The sequence below is a fragment of the Galeopterus variegatus genome, unplaced genomic scaffold, assembly GCF_000696425.1.
Source record: "Galeopterus variegatus unplaced genomic scaffold, G_variegatus-3.0.2 Scaffold428, whole genome shotgun sequence".
Classification (NCBI taxonomy): domain Eukaryota; kingdom Metazoa; phylum Chordata; class Mammalia; order Dermoptera; family Cynocephalidae; genus Galeopterus; species Galeopterus variegatus.
This window is the reverse complement of record NW_007726539.1, coordinates 418198-439596: the sequence shown is the minus strand read 5'-3', so window position 1 is coordinate 439596 and position 21399 is coordinate 418198. Positions and strand designations below refer to the sequence as shown.

General features: G+C 33.9%; 1 protein-coding gene across 4 annotated transcripts in view; it reads right to left on the bottom strand.

Moving 5' to 3' along the window:
* The window catches only part of PLEKHA5 (pleckstrin homology domain containing, family A member 5), a 249438-nt gene that overhangs the window by 31369 nt on the left and 196670 nt on the right, over positions 1-21399 (bottom strand). For 3 of the 4 annotated variants that reach the window (XM_008568651.1, XM_008568650.1, XM_008568649.1), the window contains exons 14-18: positions 15343-15423; positions 10640-10675; positions 10063-10125; positions 8905-8985; positions 8625-8774 (exon numbers count right to left, since the gene is read on the bottom strand). In XM_008568651.1, coding sequence (XP_008566873.1) covers positions 8625-8774; positions 8905-8985; positions 10063-10125; positions 10640-10675; positions 15343-15423 — 411 coding nt within the window. The remainder of the gene's footprint in view (positions 1-8624; positions 8775-8904; positions 8986-10062; positions 10126-10639; positions 10676-15342; positions 15424-21399) is intronic. The other variant, XM_008568652.1, reaches the window with a different exon arrangement.

The following is a 21399-nucleotide window of genomic DNA, read 5'->3' as shown; positions in this document are numbered from 1 at the left end:
TTTTTTTTTTTTTTTTGAAGTTCCTACAACAAGCAAATGGAAAGGACATGCCTGGGTAGGTGGGGGGAGAGGGAGGAGGGAGGGTGGTTTTGGTGATAGGACATAATAATCAACTACATTGTATATTGACAAAATAAAAAAAAAATTAAAAAAAAAAAATAATAAAATAAACTAATTTAGGTAAGAACACAAACAATTCAGTGAATCCTGTTCATAGACTTTATATATAGACACTACCCACCTGTACTTTTCTCCTTTGGGAAAAAAATCACCTAATAACCATAAAATCATGGAGAAGTTTTTGATGCTTAGTTTTTAACAGCTTGCCATCTATTGAATATAAAGTGATTTTATAGGTTTTTAAAAATAGTCATTATTTCATTTGTTTCAGGGATGCTATTTCATGGGGTACGATGTGTAGTTCCTCTTGAAATATTCCAGAGAGTGATATTAGGGTAACAAGCTGATAAACGAAGGGCAGGAACTGTATCTGATCACTATTTCATCACCAGAATCTAGTGTGGTATTGGCAAATGTAATACAACCAACAAATATGTATTGACCACTGTTGTCAAAGGAATTAATAACTTGTCTAAGAACCTCTTAAACTGCTCTGAATGAAGCTCCTCTGGGAAATGTCAGTTTAACAATAACAACAGTCCCGGGATAAGGAAAGAGGTTATTGAGTGTAGAAGAAATGTTACTTAACATAACTGAAACAATTTTTTTAAAAGCAGCAACACAACTTACCTCAAGCTCGTACAGGTTCTCTTTTAAAGAGTTGTTTTATTTTGAATATTCTGAAACTAGTTTAAAATCACTTAAAAGCTTAAGCAATAAAAAATTATTCAAGGCACACACTTTTAAAAATTAAAATGAGTGTTAAAATTTGGCCTTTTGGAATAATTGCTTTGTGAATTTAAGAGGCTCCCTAAGTAGGTTTTATAATGAATTATATTACATTTTTTTAAAAGGCAAAAAGATAAAGCAGTGAAGGTTTTTATAATCTCTATATTATATAACTTATGGAGTCTATCAAGCAGGTTTCACAATGAATTAAATTTTAAAAAAGGCAAAGTGATAAGGGATTAAAGATTTTTATCTATATTATATAAATATTAGTCTCTTTACTTGGCTTCAGCAAACTGTTTTTACCTGAATAAATAAGAAAATTGATCTCTTTAAAAAAAATTGCTTCCATCCACCTACTATTTTTTGTACATCACAAAAACTGCAAATTTACATAGTGGGCCTTTGAAGCCTCCAGGGAGGGTAAAATGAGAATTACAGACCAAATGGCAGCCCGGTGGCTAAATAAGACGGCATTGCCAGGATAGCACCTCACCTCCTGTGCAGAAAAGCCAGAGCTCAGGGTAGGATCAACTGTACTGAAGAGGCATCTAAATATAAGAACATTTTAGGATGCTCCTTGTATTTCTTAGAGAAACATATAAAAGATTGAGAAGTAGAGATTACTTTACCAACATTTTAGGACAACTTCAATTTTCATAACCTGGAAAATCCTGCCATTTGGCCCAAGTTCCATTATCCTCTGGGCCTACCTGTTTCTGTTTTTACCTTGACTCCTCAGACATGATTATTGGGTGGGTGGAAACACAAGTCTAGAGGGCATGGCAAGAAAAGTGGCAGCTCTGGCATATTATCGGTTTCCTCCCAACACCTGGCTGAGTATTTCATTAAGGAATTTAATAGATTATATGAGTATGATGTTAAAAATCTTTAAATATAACCTTACTTTTTTGTCAAGAAGATAATATACATTTCCAGTAAGGCAATTAAGAAGGGGTAATAACTTTCAAATATTCAATTATCTTAAAATCATAGGTTCTAGTCAGGAAATAGTGCTGTCAATAAAAAAACAAAAAACAGTTAAGAGAATTCCATGCCATTCAGTTAACAGAATGAACAAACTCTTTCAATCTGCCACCATATGGGTGAACCCCATAAATGGAAGGAAACCAGACAAAGAATATATACTATATGATTACACTTATATGATACTCAAAAACAGGCAAAGCTAATCTGTAGTTTAAAAGTCACGTAGTGCTGTTTTCAGGAGGAAAGCTCTGGCCTGCTAGTGTAATTCAATGTCTTCAAATGGATGTTCATAGACTCCTAATCTGTCCTCTTTTCTGAGAGCATGTTATATTCCAAAAAAGGTTTAAAAAGTGGGGGGAGGGGGAATTGCTACATGGATGACAGAAGATTTTTCAAGGATTGTACTTAGTCTATGTTTAGAATGTGGAACAGGTAAATTTTAACATCGGTCACTTCTTTAGAGTATGTACTGAGACAGTTCTACTGTCGAGAAAAAATAATTAAGTCTATAACACTGAGATGCAATGAAATCCCAGACTACAAAAAAAATAAATAAAATAAAAAGAAAAAATCAATGAGAATGTTAATATGTAACTATATAGCCATATTACAGATATATATTATAATCTTTATTAAGAAAGGATTAGGACTAATGATGCACTACCAAGTTATGTTTTTTGTTCTTTTTTTTTTTTTGACAGCTGGCTGGTAAGGGGATCCAAACATATACCAAGTTTTTAATATAGTGAGAACTTTCCTTTTCTTATCCAAAATCAATGGCAATTTAAAACAGAATTGACCCATAGGAATAGTTACACAATAAGCTACACAAAAATCTCAAATTTTTATCCTTGTATTTTACTGTCACACTGCCTCTCTTATTAATAACCATTTTTATGCTTAGAACTAACAAAGATACTGGTTTACTTTTGGTTTGCCTCTCAGGGTTTGAGTTTTATTCTACAAAGTGTGAATTCATTGTTCTTTCTGCTTTTCTATTTAAAAAATGAAACATACAGCTTTGGTAAAAAATTGACAAGAGTTTTAGTTTCAAAATGGGGGAGGGAAAATAGGATAAATGTAGTATGATTATCTTAAGTTAAACTTTAAACATTTCTTCTCAATTTTTTTTTTTTTTTTTTTGGCAGCTGGCTGATACAGGAATCTGAACCCTTGACCATGGTGTTACCACACTGTGCTCTAACCAAATGAGCTAATCAGGCTAGCACAATTTTAGGTGATATTGTAAATTAATGTTCACTACTAAATCTTAGAAAATTAAGGCACTGTAATATTTAAATTAAACTTAACATTTCGTTTTGAGGATCAGGCACACACACACAAATGTTAGTTTTTTGGTCACTACCACCTAACCATAACAATCCTGTCAACTGGATATTAGAAGTTAATTTTTGAAATCAATTAAAAGAAAGTTAATCTGATTTCATTTTTTTTTTCATTTTACCTTAGGGATGTAGGTATTTCTTGGCACAGATTTTAAGAACGTGTTTAGTTATTTGAACATTTTTCAAAAAAGAATATATGTCTTTTATGATTTTATGCTTGCCTTGGCATATAACTGCTTTTCAAATAAAATCAGTTTACCGCACATGACATACCTTACCATACTATCTAATCATGACTATACTGGCTTTTTTAAACCTAAAAAGGTGTTAAACAGATCAAATCCAAACTGTTATAAAGTGAGGATCAACTAAATCAGCCACAATTATAAAGCTACCTATACTTTTAATTTCTAGTTTATAACAACAATTACAGTCATTCTACTTTTTTGGCTATTTATAATCTGTAAATGATATGCTTAGTTTCTCTTCTAATGCTCTCTTGGAAACAAAACTACATTTTCATCTCAAAGAAAGTGCTTACTCTTTGTTGGACAAAATTCTAGATATAATAAAAATAGAAAACCTAGAATATAGGGAAATACAAGGAAAAAAGAACTATTATTGTGCCACACATCTGTTAGCATTTTCGTGAGTCTTCTTTTAATCTTTCTCAAACACACACAACAGAAATTTCCAAACACATAAAAGTAGTGCCCACTAGCGCCCAAATTCAATAGTTATGGATACATAACCAATCTGGTTTCACTTAGAGCACTCCTCTTTTATCCCTCTGGGATTATTTTAAAGCAAACACCAAACATCCTATAATTTCATCTATAAATACTTTGGTATGTATTTCTAAAGAAACCAAAATAAAAAAAAGAAATTCTTTTTTTTTTACATTATTAATATGTATTCCTTTAACAAAAAAATTTTAAATTATGACAATTCCCCCACCTCCCTCTCAATTCCCTTGCTACTTATTTGTTAAAAAGACTACGTTATTTGTTTTGTAGAATTTCTCCTATTCTAGACTTTGCTACTTGAATTCTTGTGGTATTCCACAGCATGTTCTTTTGCTCCCTTTTAAAGCTTATTGAGATTCAGATTTGATTTTTTGGGTAAGAATACCTTACAGGTGCTCCTGAGTATTTTCTACTGCAGCACATCAGGATCTAGCTAGCTGTCTCTTTTTGGGAAGATGTTGTATTGTAATCATGAAATAATGAGGATATTTTAAACCACTTTAAAATCTTTCAAAGAGCATTCCATGACAATTCATGGACATTGACTGATCTACTATAAAAATTTACACTTTGTTGTGAGTATGATTGTCAGTAGCTCTTTATTACACTGAGAATGAAGATATGACAATATTTAATGTGTGAACTTTTCTCAGAGGTAGTCCATTTGTCCTGCTTCCCTGTCCCTTTAAGTTTACAAGCCAAACCTAAAGCCTTGGTTTACTCATGGCCTTCCTATCTAGAATCTAGTTTAGAACACAAATAAATTCAATGAAATTCTATATATACCACTTATTAACTGTGCAACCCTGGGCAATTTCTGTGTCTCAGTATTCCTTTTTTTTTTTTTTTGGCAGCTGGTTGGTACAGGGATTGAACCCTGGACCTTGGTGTTATCAGCACCATGCTCTAAGCAACTGAGCTAACTGGCCAGGTCCTCGGCTTTCCATTTTTAATACAGTAATAATAGTAACTATGTCAAGCGGTTATTTAGTGGATTAAATGCATATACAGCACTTATAATGGAACTTGGCACCCAATAACAGCTCAAGAAATATTTGTGATTATTAGTATTATTTCATATACTGGTATTATTTTGCAGTGAATAAATGCATAAGCCATCGACCAGCATCATTCAGGATGATTGGAGCTTTGTACTTGCTTTCTGATGTCTGAAATTCCTTTATTAAGACACTAATTTTAGATTTCTGAGTAAGAGAATCTAGATTTGATTCCAAGTTCCAGAAAGTACAAGTTATGTGACTACACAGTAGTGAAGCAGGATAAAAAGTACACCTTAGAATTTACAAGTCCTTGATTTAGAAAAAAGGAAAAAGAAAAAATAAATAAAATAAAAAATTCCTTGATTTAGGTACTGACTGTTCTTATTAGTTATGTCGCCTTGGCAAATCACTTAACCTCCATGAACCTCAGTTTCCTCATCTGTGTGTGGTGAAGGTACTAAAAATGAAAATAAATTGGAGGTGATAATTATATTTATTTTGCACAGAATTTTCTTAAATTTCAAACCAGGTAATATATGTGAAAAACATACAAATATAAATATATTTAGTCGCTACTATGGGAAGAGTCATAAGTTCTCCGAGCGTCTATTTTCTCATCTATGTTATCAACTTTATCTAGCTCCTTGAGTTTTTGGGAAGAATAAAAGCATCACTTGTGAGCTGATAAAGCATAAGAATACTCTCTTACATTTAGAAATATGGCTTAAATGTCAATTCCCTGAGAGATGACTTAAGAAGATGTTTATGGAGCTTGCAAACCACATCCCCTTTGCTCACCTGATTTCAAGGAACTGTATTACGGTTCTTTGTATGCCAGTGTCCCATGGCAAGCCAGCTGCTAGCTAAGGCAGTGTGGAAGTGTTGGTGATTAAGAACCCTGGGGCAACCTCTACCAAAGGGTGATGCATATGCCAGCCTCCAGTGGGGAATTTTGAAGCATTCTGCCCGTTTCCTCCTATAGTGCCCAGTGGGATCAAACTTCTGTTGCCCACAGTGGTAACCAGCTCAGTAGTGTAGTCTTTATTGGCTTTTCTTCTTCTCTGTCTCATTCTCTCTACTCCCTCACTTCTGATTTCTGGAATCATCTCCCAAATAAACTATCTAAACCCAGGTCCTCATTTTAGGCTCTGCCTTCCGAGGGGAGCCGAAACTAAGATAGTGACACATCAAAAAATTTATTTGAAGGTAAAATTTACTATTATAACAATCCTTCCCTTTAACCAGGCTTAGATAAAAAGAAACAGGGACAAGAAGAGAACAACACAAAGGCACTATTTGCTTAAAGTATGTGTATGATATATGAGGCTTAAGGAAAGGAGATGTACTATTAAGAATTTAAATGAAATGTACAAAGAACACTGCTTTCCGTGCTTACCTTGTGCTAATCCTACTTTTATGTGCCTTTGTGGTCTACCAGGTGAGGAGATGTTCTCAGAATTGAAACTTTGACCTGCGGAGGCTATAATGTTACACCTCTTATGTCTGTAATTTAGATTTGAACCAATGCCATGAACTGACTCTGAAGCAATCAGAGGAACCTTTCGAGATTCTGCCAGCATAAAAGTCACTCAAACTTAATCTAATCACCATTCACTGAGTGCCAACCATATGTCCAGTATGATGTTATGTACATACTAACATTTGTAGCCTTAAGCTACACATAAAAATGTTTACATAAAGGCACAAATAACATAGTTTGTATTCTATGCAGTAAGACAAGTCTTAGAAGGACATATTCAGAGGTTTTGTCATAACCACTGATTAATGCTGAAGGCAAGGAAAAAGAATCCAGGAAAGTGATTATATGGGACAACAATGAGAAAAAGGGATACTCAAACAAGATTAATTTCTATTAAGGAATTTTAAACAAACTTCCCCTCAGGGTTTGAGTTAACCTTGGAATGGAGCAAATTCTGAGTCTACTGATGAGATTTAAGTTACTAAACCCACTTGGTAAGAGAAGAAATTTTCCAAAATTGGGATTTCAAGAACAGACACCAGACCGTTTATAGTCCACCATTTGATCTGACTCAGGCTGTCAGAGGGACACTAAGCTTTTCATTAGTTTGGCACTGACAGCTTAGTCCATTTTCCTCTTCTGTTCTCATATTCTCTGTCCTCTAACAGATATTCTCTAATAGAGCCAGTCAGTTAGTTCTATTTCCTGCTTGTCCAAACATGACTCCTACATTCTCATCTCTGTGCTGTGGCTCAAGGTGTTTTGTCCCGCACAGACCACCCTTCACTTCTGCTTCCTTCTTTTCCAAATCTTACCCATCACTGATTAGCTCAGTGACTACTTCCTTGTAGACAATATTTCAGGTGCATATATTTTCTTTATGACTATATCACAAAAGTATATGTAGATCTAAGTCTTCAGGACTATGGTATGAAGACCTGAATTTGATTTCGTGGCATATTATTTATCAGCTTTGTAACCTTGGGTAAGTCACTCAGCTCAATAATTCATCAAATTTTTAATGTACATCCTTATCCTTACAATGCTGAATGCTGGAGCAACAAAGATGAGTGAGACATGATTTCTGACTTCAAGGAGCTCACAATTGAAAGGATATTAAATTTTTAAAGTATCTAAACATCACAGTAAAATTAAGAGACTCAAATGAGATAATGGAAATAACAGTATTTTAAAAGTGGGAATAGAAATATGAGATATTTATGATTCACAAAAACTAGGTTTTGATTTATTTAAAACCATGATATGTTCCTTTAAAAATAACTAATGCTTGGAATGTTAACTTAGGGGTTTATTTTATTTACTTAAAAATTTTTTTTGGTGTCTGGCTGGTATGAATTCAGGGGTTTAGAATGAAAGCCATGTTGAGATTCTGGTACCTTGCCAGCTTGGAAAGACCTCTCCTAGTTAAGTAATTCTGTCTGTGGACCTTCTTAAAAGGTAGCTCTCTCTAAACAGTCCCATGAAGGCACAGACAAGGGTGTGTTAATAACTTTCTATAACAGGGTGGCTTTTGTTAGGATTCTCTTTCAAAGAGTAGCTTGGGCAGGTGCTCTTACTATGTTTAGATGACCACATCATAGGATCTAAAGCAGACTTTAAACTCATAAAACACTCAGTTTATAAACTCTAAGTAAGACTTTTAGATCGGTAATCCCAAGAGATTCATATAAAGTCACATGATCATGGGTTGAAAGGTGCTGCTAATTATGTTTCTTACTCAAATCTATCATCTAAACTTAGGTCACACTGTAGCTATGAAATGGGAATGCTGACAACGTCTTAAAAGCTTTCCACAAAAGTGCCTTTTGTTGACATGGTTGGTTAAATGAGTGCAATTACCACCTTTGCTAAATTATTCTAAATCCCCTAAAATCCAAAAAATATTTATTTTCTTAATACAATAAATTTTAACATATTTAAGAATTTTTCATTTGCATAGTACATAAAATCATGGGTACTTCAACTCCCCTGTAAAACATTCATTTTACAAATTACAAAATGCCTACTAATTACAGAAATAAAACCCACCCTTTATTTTTATGTTGCTAAAGCATACTAATAACAAATTAATACTTCTTGTTATAATAATAATAAAAAAAAATCTTAAAGATAGTCCAAATGAACAGAAAAAAAGAGAAAAAAAACTACATAATATTTCAGTAACTTTTACTAGGAAAAAAAATCTACTTACAGCAGTGGCTCGAGAGAGTTCTCGACAGGTACTGAGCAGTCCATTTTGTAAATCGTCCCTCTGTAATACCACGTTCTGAATGGCTGCTGGGTTATCTGCATTCATTTCTATCTCCTGGCTGGCTGATAGCAGAGCTTGCTCAAGTGTGTACTATTGTAATAAAAAGAATTACACTTAATGTTTGCATCACTGAATTAATTCTTTTTATTTTAGCTACCAGTGCCTGATAATAATCATATAAAGTAACATCAACTGTAGATAACAAACATAATTGTCCTACTTTCTCCTTGTGGAGTTGCTGAAGTTTCTCTTCCAGAGCACGTACCACTTTATCTTGTTCACATAATCGGCTTAACTTGGCCTGGGTTATAAGAGCAGATGTTTTTTGTTAGCAATTTTTAATTTTTCCTGTGATTAGAGGTAGTCACTATATGACAAACAAAAACATTTAAAACAGCCATGGAATACCAAATTAGGTCAATCTTTATTTCAATCAGTACAATCAAAATTAAAATATAGTTTATAAGGATAGAGTGCTTAAGAGATCTGCATGCAAAGTAAAGTCTATGATTGTAACTCTAGCATTTTAACGTGTTTAAGATTTCTTCCCTATGATCTGCTAAACAGGTTAAGCAATATATATATAGCCTTTAATTAAAATATTAACTAGATTCTGTTTTCATATATTTTAAAAATTATGGTCTTAGGTTCTTAGAAAATATAAACAAAAGATTGCTTCTAACTGCAATAATACAAATAAAAATACTGTTCATGGAGAAAAGTCACTTTCAATAGTTTTAATGTTTTAAATTCTTAGTACTGCCCTAATTTTTTAATTATGAAAATATGAGAAGGTACGCTAATAAAATTTCAATAGTGCAATAAACCAATTCTAATGTCTTAAGAAATGTGAGACTTTACCTTCTTTGCCATTTTTCTATTAAAATAACTACCTTATCTTTGTCAGACAACAAAACTCAAGCTACAACAAATGGAAAGTGTTGAAATGAGGAGGTACAACTCAACAGAATAAAACAAGGGAAAATGAGGGAAGAATGCAGGGCAAATCAGCAACCTGGATGTGATTTAAAAGAGACTAAATTTAATTCAAAAAGGAGCAGTGATAGAATTTCTAGAAGCTGAAACTTTTTCTGGAAGACAGTACTTGGTTTTCCGTCTTCCATAACTTTTTTAAAAATCAGGAATTGTTTTTTACTTTCATTTAAGTGACACTTAATATGTTCAACTGCTAACTATGGAGAGATTGGGGGGAGGAAGTGATAATTTAAGCGAAAAGAAGAAAAAAACGCTCATTTATTAGATGCCATTCTGGAAGGCATGACAGGAAGAAGTTTCTTTGTCATGCTTATTTTCAATTATTTTGGGAGAGAATATGACAATATATTCTACTTACAATATATTCCATACTAATACTTACATCAATATCTATTTCTTCAGGTCTGTATTTGTACAATGTGCCTCTACATTCATCTTGTGACAGCTATAAGGAAAAATGCCACATAGCAACTTGAAAAATCATATTTTAAAAATATATTTCTTTACCCTATATTTAATACTTTAGATTTATATTAAACATATAATATAACAAAAATGGGATTTTAATGATTCTTCTACTTTTAGAAGTTTAATTCAAACACAGATCATTACAAAAATAGAAAAATAAACAGTGATACAATATACAAGATACATAAGAATGATGTTAACTTAAGCTTGTCAAACATAAGCTGGTCAAACAAAATTAATACAGTGCCTTACACTTTCCATTTTAAAGACACACATTATTTCAATGAAAACTTGACAAATACAATCGTATCAACTGTATTGAATCAAATATTCAAATCAAGCATAGTTCAACAGTCAAAATCGTCCTTGACAGTATACACATAATCACACACTGCATATGTGTACACTCAAATGTTAACACATCTTCGTACAACTTTATTAACAAAACCTGTAACAGTGTATACGTATATATAATATATAAACAGACATACGCAATATAGACTTATCTTGTTCTTCTGTCTTAAGAACTAAAAGATAATGGAGGAAAAGGATGGGTTTAATTGAAAAGAGGAAAATCATTTAAAACCTCATAAAAGTGAAAGCCTATGTCACAAACTATGGATAGTTAAATTTTATAAGAAGTTTACACGTTTTGGTTGACACCATTTGCATTATATTGTAAAGAATTATTATTCAGTGTATTCAAGCATCCTTTCCTCAATTTCTTCCAAATACCTTTTGGTCAAACAAATCTTCATTTCCCACTGTGTTTACCAAGATTTCAATAGCCACCCCAGGCAGTTATACTACAGATCACACCATAGCCTCTGCAGGCAATACTTCACTATCTTTCTGGTCTTTTGATTTTATATTGACTGCTAGATAGTAACAAAAACATAGAAGAAAAAATTTAACTGGGGCCCATTACATGTATGCTGAATGGTACACTTTTTCTCAAGGTGACGACAGGAGTAATGTTTCTCAATTATACTCTTACTTGGAAAGTTAAAATTCACATATACATATACAAATGCATAAAAATGTATAAATGGCAACTACATATGTCCCCTCTGTAAAAAACTGCTTAACAGTAACATTGTTATGGCATAATTTAAAGAGCAGATAACTTTGAATGGATCTAGAAATGTGGGGAATTAGGAGAAGGTTAAAAATATAAGTATTCCAAACATACAATAAATCCTGGATTTACATGTTTCATTTCAAAGCGTTACTTTCACACACCTCATGCAAATGAATCTGTGACCATTTAAAGGTATGTGCAGTGACTGTTAAACCACAAAACTTTCATAGAAATGAATACTACATGAAAAATGAATTTAATGACAAAAGTCAGAATACTTGTGTGCTATTTTAAAGAAAGATCACTCAACATGTCCTGAGAAGTGTTAATTGTCATTCTTAATTAAAGCACCTAGATCCAAGAAAAATATTTATATTACTACTGGGGAAAAAAAAGCTTAAAAATGATTAGAGCTATGATTAAAAAAAAAAAGGCAAGACAATGCCAAAATTACATTTTCCACATTTATAAGAAATTAAAGATGAAAGAGCTTAAGAGCTACCAAGATGTCCAAATATACTTTGCTTAATATTTAAAGTTAAATGCAAAACAGCTTTACTAAACCATGGAATTTGAACATAATTACTAGGCAGTAATACATCTAGATTAAAATATGAATTATACCCTATACCTGAGTGTCAATAGAAAAAGGCCAGTATATTAAAATGGAAACTTAGTAATTTGTAGTGAATATTTAGAATATTAGCATTCTATTTTTATTTAAGAAATTTTATTGCGGATTGATTTTCACATCAGTTGGCATGTTATAAAAAAGAAAACATGTCTACTGTGTGGTTACAACTTTTGAAATGATATATCATAACAGCCAATACCTGAAAGAAAACTAAAATTGTACAAAACAGGAAAAATGTATACTGCCAATACAGTAAATGAATTATACATATAAATTAGATTTATTTTTGTTCTACCTCTATTTTTAGTACCACTAAAAATTTTCTTTAAACCTTTTATAAAGTTATTCAATAAAGACATTCATTAGACACCAACTAATCAAATTCTTAAACTAATCGACCTTCCCCTATACTACTGCTTTCGTGTCAGAAGAAAAGCATAAGAAAACAAGATTATTCCTTTAAAAAAATCAACTTTTAACCATGTCCTACTTTGTATTCCTGATAATTAATGCTTGTCTCAAGGAAAGACGGGTATTATTTATTGAAAAAAAGAACAAAACAAAAACTAAAAATCTTCCATCTAGAATTGAAAAGCTTGCTATTTTGTCCTCAGTATGAAAATCCTACTAAGAAAAATGTAAATTTCATGAGTATTCCGATTAACTCAAGTTGTGCATATTTAAGTTCATGGTAACACTTTTATCAAATTCATCTTTAGCAGAAAAAAAAAGTTCTGGTTTGAACACCCTTGTTTGAATGTTTGAAGTATCTTAACAACACTAGAAAAGTAAATGAAAAAATGGACTAATAAATTTGAGCAGTTCTCCAACTTCAATTTGAGAAGTGTATTATATAGATGTTATATAGACTATATAAAAACAAGTACTATATTTTATTTAGAAAGTCAGAACCTTTTCATAGTAAGGTATCTACTAATCTTTTAAAAAACTGAGTTGGCATTAAGTTAAAACAAAATTACTTATGTTAATTAAAATTCAACTTTCTTCCTTCTCTCATATATGTGAACTATGTATATTTAAAAGTATATAGATATATTAACAAACTCCAAAAAGAATTTTCAGGGAAATATTTTTAAATTTGATAAAGTAACACATTATATACAACGGGGAGCTTAAAAATGCTCATAGTACTGTAGCTATTTGCTGAGATCAGTCTATATCTTTTAGAACAATTATTCATCAGGTGATTCGTTTACTAACATTAATCATGTTATAAAAACTATGGTACAAAAATGTTACTGTGTAAGGTGGTAGAATGATAAACGTAGAGGACTTTTTTCAACATCATGCACACCTGTTTAGCACTTGTTTTGATTCAGTTTTAGGTCCTTTTTATTTGACCAATTTTAAGAAAATTATGCCTACATAATTTCTTAGGTGTCCTCCTAAGAAGAAAATGCAAATATAAAAGTCCTCCAAGAATGAAAAACTGAGTGGCTATGATTCAGAAAAATAAAGGTCATAAAACAGTTTGCCACTGCATTTCCAGCTAAATATCAGGAACTTATTAACACAGCATTGTAATGCAATCTCAGAAAAGCAAACTGTAACAGTGTACATATAAACTTTGATGAAGATTTTTGGATAGTAACACAATAATGGAAACCTGGAGAAAAAATAAGATCTAGTTTCAATTTGTGCAAATTTATAAACAGAGCTTAAGAAATATGTCTTTCACTTTTATTCACTAAAGATGCCCTGCAATAATTAAGTCCTTGACTAGTGGCTGATTAAAAATAAGGTAGTCTGAAGACTTCTTAGCCTTGACAGCATTGAGAGCTAACACTGATTTCTTGTTAACTGATTGCTCAGCCATGTCCAGGTGTAGCTGTTACATTAGACATTTTTCCTGTTTTGTACAATTTTAGTTTTCTTTCAGGTATGAAAGAAATGAAGAAATATATTTATACAAATCTATTGATCTTTTAGTATTCAAGGTCAGTGATGCTATATAAGATCGGTCTCAGACATCTCCACATTTTTGAAAAACTCCAATTAGAACTGTTAATGCATCTAAGTAATTTAAATCATCAACGACTTCTGCCTCATCAACCCTGAATGTTGATATAACATATAAAAGAAAAAACAAACCAAACTGAAAATCCAAGTTAACATTCTTATCTAAAATATGCAAAATGTAAAAATAAAAACACAAACCTATTTCAACAAAATGCCTTTGATCTCATGTCAATTTAGCATGATATAAAATGCTATATTTTACTGACAGCTTCAGGCACTAAAAAAGGTTTCAATTTCAGAATAAGTGCTGAAGTTCTCAGTGTGGCAGTTTGGAATGAAGTGTCAAGGTTCGATAATCCGGTGACTATATGAATTGAAAGATTCCATTTTCTTTTGAAAAGTAAAGCTGTTTAACTTTAAATATTTAATGTTTTGTTTATCTATTGCAAATTAAAGATTATTTTCAATTGTATAACATACTATAAATATTTTGAAAATTGTGCTAAAAAATAGAGTTGCCCCCCACCAACTGTACCAATCTCCCAGTTAGACGGCCCCATGATGCAGATTACAGGTGACTGAACTAAACCAGAGGCATTTAAAGCTAGTGTGTGCTCAAGGTGCTTCTTTTTACTAGGTGCTTTTACATATTTTAATCAAAAGATTATTCATTTTTCATGTTAGTTAATTTTCTTCTTCAGCATGATTTTTAAATATTGTAACAGGTCATAGGTCAGAGTAATTTGAGGGTGTTGAAGTGGAAGAAGCTGATGTCGTGAAACACACAGCTAGAAACATTTAGACCATGAAATACAAAAAATTAAATAGAAATGTGTATGACTTCTTTTGCAGATCTGCAGATTACCAAAGTTCCTAAATTAAAGCCAGCCAACTCCATGACACATTTTGAGTTAGGGAAAAGAATGGGGAAGATATGATTGCCCTAATGACTGCATAAGAATGATAATATAGGGAGAAGACACCCCAGTATGTTAAGAAATGCCTATCTTTAAATTTTACCATACCACAGTACAGAAATTAGATTTCAATAGCTACCATACAAATACAATCAACTCCTAAAGGCACTGGGGGGAGAGGGAAGTGTTGTGGGGCTGAACCTGAAAAGAAAATATTTTTACAAAACCTTTTTCCTAAAAATCAGTTGTAATGCTTTTAGAGTTAAAAATATATGGAAATTTAGTAAAAACTTTGCAAATGTACTGCAGACCTCCAAGTACATATCAATCAGATACTCTGCACAAAAACTTTAGGAAAATGGCACACTTAATATTCAATGGCAAAACGTTCAGCGAAGCCATGCTAAGAATACTGCAGCATCTTGAAAAGCATGGATGAATTGTGGTTTTCCAAATAAACAGAAACAAAATACAAAATAATAAAAACACTGATGTTATGAGTAAATCTGAGGATAAACCAAAACTGTCACTGAGGGATTTTGCAGATGATAAAGCAGTATCATTCACTGTCCAAGACCTTACTTGCTGGTACAGTTGGGGTCTTAGCGCCGAGTTCTCAATCATTGTGTGAACCATGGTGATTATAGGTTCATTTTCTTTCATCTATTTCAAATCAGGAGGAGCATACAGCAAACATCAGTTTACAGCACAGCTAGATTTGAAAGACGACACTGTAAATATAGCCTCTACTTTAATATCTTCCTAGTGCAGTTGTTTACATTTTATCCTGATTGTACAGATTTAATTTATACAAACCATTTCAAACAAGTATTAAATGCTGTAGAATACTTCCAAGCTTATAATAAAGCTTACTAATTGCAACACTGCTGCAACTAGATTCTACTTTATAAATATAACCAATAGTCAATTAATGAAAATTCCTACATATACTAAAATAGATGATTAAGCATCATAATAAGGATAAACTAAAGGGTGAAAACCTCTGAATTTAAAAGGAGAAAAATGGTATCATTCAATTGATTTCTTATTCAGTAATGAAACTGAAAACATTCAGTTCTTTATAAAGTTAATCAGAAAAAATTTAGTTCTCTACAAAAATAAAATTTTATGATACAATATTCAACATGTCTTGTTAATCACACATTTTATTAAAGTCAAGCTTGATAGACATTTACATACATTCTATTTTGGACTTTCTCACAGTACAATAAAATACGTAAAATTATTCAAGGACATGCAAACTAAAACTTATTCAGCAAAGACTCAGTGTGTGTCCTCAGCTCCTAAAAATGTAGGCTGAAACCATGCTTCACATTTCCAGCTATGTTGTACTTAATTACTGCCTTTAGCAAAACATTTGTTTTGGCAGGCTCTGTACTTAAAGCACTCAAAAGATAATCATCATGATACCAGTAAAAGGCAAAGAAAGTTTTTATCATTAGAAAGCAGACAGGTCTGTTTATAATTGTGATTTGTTACATTTAGTTTACATGACTGTCATCCTCCATACTATGGCAAGTGAACATTTCTATCGTTATTAACAAATACTACTTTACTGATTTAGCTAAGTCTACAACAAAGTTTACTAATCTTAAGATTAATAAATGTATAATGTAGGAAAAAACTCAACCTTGAAAACTGTATGAGTATTTCCAGACAATTTTACTTTCAGCCTAGTTATCAATGTTTCATGTAATAAAATTTGGTTGTTAAATTGTGACTGGTTTCATTTACTTTAAAAAAAAAATTTTTTTTCAATCTACTTTTTAGTTAATTAACACACAATGAAACACATGCATGCCTTTTAACAATATACCAATTAAAAGTTAAATAATTTACTTTTAAATCTATGTACCTACAACTCCTTTTTGGGCTACAGTACTTTTTTAAAAAATCAACTTCATTTCCATAGTAAGGTGGTTATCAAATTAAAAAAAAAATCAAATTCACTGAATAATAATTTCACAAATTTTAGTTGTACCAACCAATGACTTTTGACAATAGTATACACAGCCATGTAACCACTGCCAAAAATCAAGACGTAGAATGTTTCCATCTACCCAGAAAGTTCTCTCATGTCCCTGTACCACCAATCTCTACTCTCTCCAGTTTCCCAGGTAATAACCAATTTGATTTCTGTCACTACAAATCAATTTTATCTATCTAATTAATTAATTAAATTTTAAGGTATTTGGAACCACACATCAGTTAAACTCAAAATTCTTTTTTTCTCCACAATGTTATCCAGTGCGGGTCCAGGTATTTAAATATAGGTAAAAGCTCATGCACAGAAGAAAACAAACGTATTAATATGCAGTACAAGATTAATTTTTTTCAATGTTGGAAAGTAACTTTTAGATAACTACAGATATAAATTTTTTTTAGGAGAACAAAACTTCTATCACAAAAATTCAAGACCTCTTTATATATAAGTCCTCTCTGTTTTATAAGGAATGTTAGTTATTTTATCATAATCAAATATTAATCTTGGAATAAAGGATAGCTAATTTTAGTTTTGGCTTATTTTACTGCATTGCCACATACTTCAAATAATACAAGTACCTTAAGGGCCGGCCCATGGCTCACTCGGGAGAGTGCGGTGCTGATAACACCAAGGCCCCGGGTTGGGATCCCATATAGGGATGGCCGGTTAGCTCGCTGGCTGAGCGTGGTGCTGACAACACCAAGTCAAGGGTTAAGATCCCCTTACCAGTCATCTTTAAAAAAAAAAATACAAGTGCCTTAAGTCACTATCCATTTTTAGTACTATTTATTTTTGATTTTGAAAGCAATTTCATCTACAACCACTGCTACCTGACTCAGAGACTACTGGTGGTTTTGGTGGGTGGGGTCAGGAACATGAATATTTAAGAAATAATGGAGATCTGATAGTATCCAAATGTAAAGGATACTACTCATGGTCAAACTGAAATTGCCTGCTGTGTCTTGGAAATCTGGCACAAATGGGCCACTGTGTCAAGTGGGTAGGTTGGTCAACACAGATTGCACCTTATTTAGTGGAATACTTTGAGGGGCAAATATGCATGTATACACAAGGACACCATGTTTGTGATTTCAAAATGCCTGTTAAATTTACATACCAAAGACCTGTGGAGTATACTACAAAGCAAATATATTTCACAGAGCCTAGTTTCTTGTAGTTTCGGGTTTAGCCTAACTTCTTAAAAGATGTTAACCTTGCAAAAAACAGGAAAATTTCCCCATGCTAAAAGTCTCGGTTGTAAGATAAAGAATTGTAACACAGCAAGGTTGCTGGCTCAAGGACAGACAAGTTACTGATTGATATGTAAAGATACTGGGAAGATGCTGTAGGGGAAGAAAATGTTTGCTAAGATCAAGCTTTTGTTGGTGGATTGACTTTACCTCTTGCAAACTGCATTATGGAATGTCACTCTGCTTTTTTTACTGAATTTTACCAGCCTCTATTGTTGTTAAACTATACTTAGCAAAAACCCTACCTATGTTCTTTTCCTGTAACTTCCTGGTTTGGAGAATAAATGCGGGGTGAGAACCCCAGTTCATGGTTAATTTCCCAAAGGAAGGAATGCCTCGCTCTTGAGAGTTCCAGGAGATTAACCCCTTCGGGGCCTCTCACTGTTTGGAAGAGATGGGCTTTGAGTAATCTTTTTGCAGCTCCCTCACGCAAGGAAAGAGAGGTGACAAATCCATGGGAAGCAAAGCAACAAAGACCATTAAATATTTATTCACTGAGAAGAAATCTTTGCAAGAGGAAACTAACTCAGGTACAGAGAAACAAAAAGCAAAAATAGCATCCAAAGTATACAAACTACAGTCAGTGTCTCAGAGATCAGTTCTGGAATTTACTACTATTCATTGTGAAAAATTCTGAACATATACATATTAATTCTCAAATAATAAAATTAGAAGGCATCTCTGGAAGCTGACAAACTAGCACAACAAATAAAAGAAAAATGTTAGCAGCAATTATTTTGAATTGTGGCATTGTGGATGATTTGTATTTTTCTTTCTCTATATTTCCTAAGTTTTCTATACAAAGCAGATATTGCTTTTCTAACCAAAAAAAGTTATTAACCTATTGAAGTTCTCTAGTGCAGTGAGCTTCCATATAAAGAGGCCTGATCTACAGCATTGTTCCCAATACCTTTATTCTGTCTTATGTATCCATATCAGAAATTTATTGGAAGAAATGCCAACCAATTAAAAAAAAGTAAACTAATCAATAGCGACATTTGTAAATGCATATAACTATCTTGTAATACCTTTTTTCCTTTTTATATCTGGCTGCTTCAGAAATAAAGTTCAAGTTTATTCGGACCAGTGGTTCTTAACCCACACTAGAATCACTTGGGGAGCTTTAAAAGAACACAGATACCCTGATACCCAGATAATTCTAATGTGCAACTTGAGAACCCTTGAGGTAGACAAAATCATTAAATCATCAAGGTGACAGATGGTCTAAAGATTACTCTGGCAGAAGTAACTATGATGGTCTCAAGGTCAAACGTAATCTGATAATAAGTGAGTGTTCTTCAGCTCATATCCTCCTTGGAATCCCCTTTTACTTAAGTTGGAGAGATGGGATAAGACTATCCATGGAAAAGCAAAAGCACTGGAACTATTTCAGAATTCTCTTGGGCAGCACACTGACTTAACCAAGGGCTCTTAGGATGACTGGGTAGTGGAATCTAAGAAGGATCAGGACAGGTGAGTGGTCCTATATATGCTCGCTCTCTCATTGCACATGGCACATAATAGGTGAAGCCAACTACACACTATAATCAGGATCCCAAACAATAGGAATTAGATCTCATATTAAACAATTCTAATCACCTGACTGTAACTTCACTCTTTCCAGGTTTACTGAATTGGAAATACTAGAACTGCTTTATCTCCAAACATATCCTAGAAATAGGCTACTGGTTTGTTTTACTAAATCACCTCTGAAATATTCTATATTTTAATACTTAGTAACAAATTTCTTTCTTTAACGTACACTGAAATAGCACATTCTATCTTGCTTTTGCTATGTAAACTTTATAATAGCTTTTGAATTAAAGCAGTAAAGTATAACCTAAAAAAAAAAAAAAATACATAATGCTCCTTGAGTCCCTTGGAATATTGTGCTCAAGTTCTTTTTAAAAAAGAAATATTCAACAATTCTCTTTTGGTTTGAATACAAGAATCCCAAATCCCAGAAACCATTATGATAGTGGTTTTAACAGGCAACATTTTATTTTAAGAAATGAGAGTAAGAGAAAGACTAATTAGTATATGTAGGATGCTTAACAATTTACTTGAAAATGAGTTCAGTGGTTTGCTTCCTGCTTTAATTCATTCTTTGAAGTAACAAGTTTAATATGGTTTAGGTTTCAATTAATTGTTAAATTATAAAGCCCATTGTAGAGGCCCATTAATCATGATGATAAAGACAAGAATGTATGATTCAGGCATTACACAATTTTCATAATTAACTTCTGTTTACAACAGAAACACGTATCTTTACTTGAAACTTCTAAGTCAAAATGTTTAGAAAAAACTACATATAAAATATGATACTGAGACGGCGACAACACGGAAACGGAGAGGGAGCCGCTCGGCAGGCTCAGCTCTGTGAGTGACCCCCAGCCAACCCTGTTTGCGGGGCAGACACCTGTCTGGCTTCCGCCTACCCCACTGGGCCAGTCACTGGCCCGGGGCTGCCTCCATTTTCTCAGGTGGGGGCGGAGCAGGCCAGCTCGGCCAGGCCTGCCCTCCTCACCCGGCTCGTCTCCTCACTGAGCCTTCCCACTTCCGTGCCCCAGCACGGGGCCTCCCAGGGCCTGCGGGCCGGCCTCCCATCCCATTCCCCCCGCGGTTCTCTGGCGGGGCTAGTGGTGGGGGGAGAACCGGCCAGCGTTGGGAGGTCAGGGAAGAGTGGGCCAGGCAGATTATCACTCCACCACACCCTGGGCTCCGCCCCCAGTAAACTTCCTGTTACAGGGAGGCAGATACCATCTCTGTGGCCATCAGTTCGGAAAGACGCCTAACTGATTTCTGATTAGAAAAAGTGTGATTGGAGTGCTCCCGAGCTCGCTTGAACCTGCTGGAGAGCTGACTGCAGGCGGGGGCTGGAGTCAGTCTGTGCCCGGGGGATTCAAAGAGGAACTGTGTGCTGCAGGCTCCTCCCCCGAGGAGCTCAAGCTCCGGTGTGGGAGATAAGAAAAGCACACAGATAACTGCAATAACAAGAGGAAGGTGTGTGGGAGATAAGAAAAGCACACAGATAACTGCAATAACAAGAGGAAGGTGATTAGACCCGAGAAAGCCCTATACAGTGCTGCAAAGCCACCCAGAGCGACCGGTCATCTACGACTAGTAGAAACCTGAAAGACCTCCGGGGCAGGGCGGTGCCGAGAAGGGGCTTGAAGGCCCGGCTGATAGACGAGGGTTGCAGAAGACACGCCCCAGCCTAGTCAAGAGCGCACAGAGCAGGGAGGTGGCCGGTTAGGGAGGCGGAGACCCAGCAGAAAACACACACCCTGCGGGCCACCTCTGCGAGGTCCAACAGCCCCGCCTAGTGCGCACATAGACGGCCACCTAGGGAGGCAGAGACTTGGCAGAAAACACACACCCTGC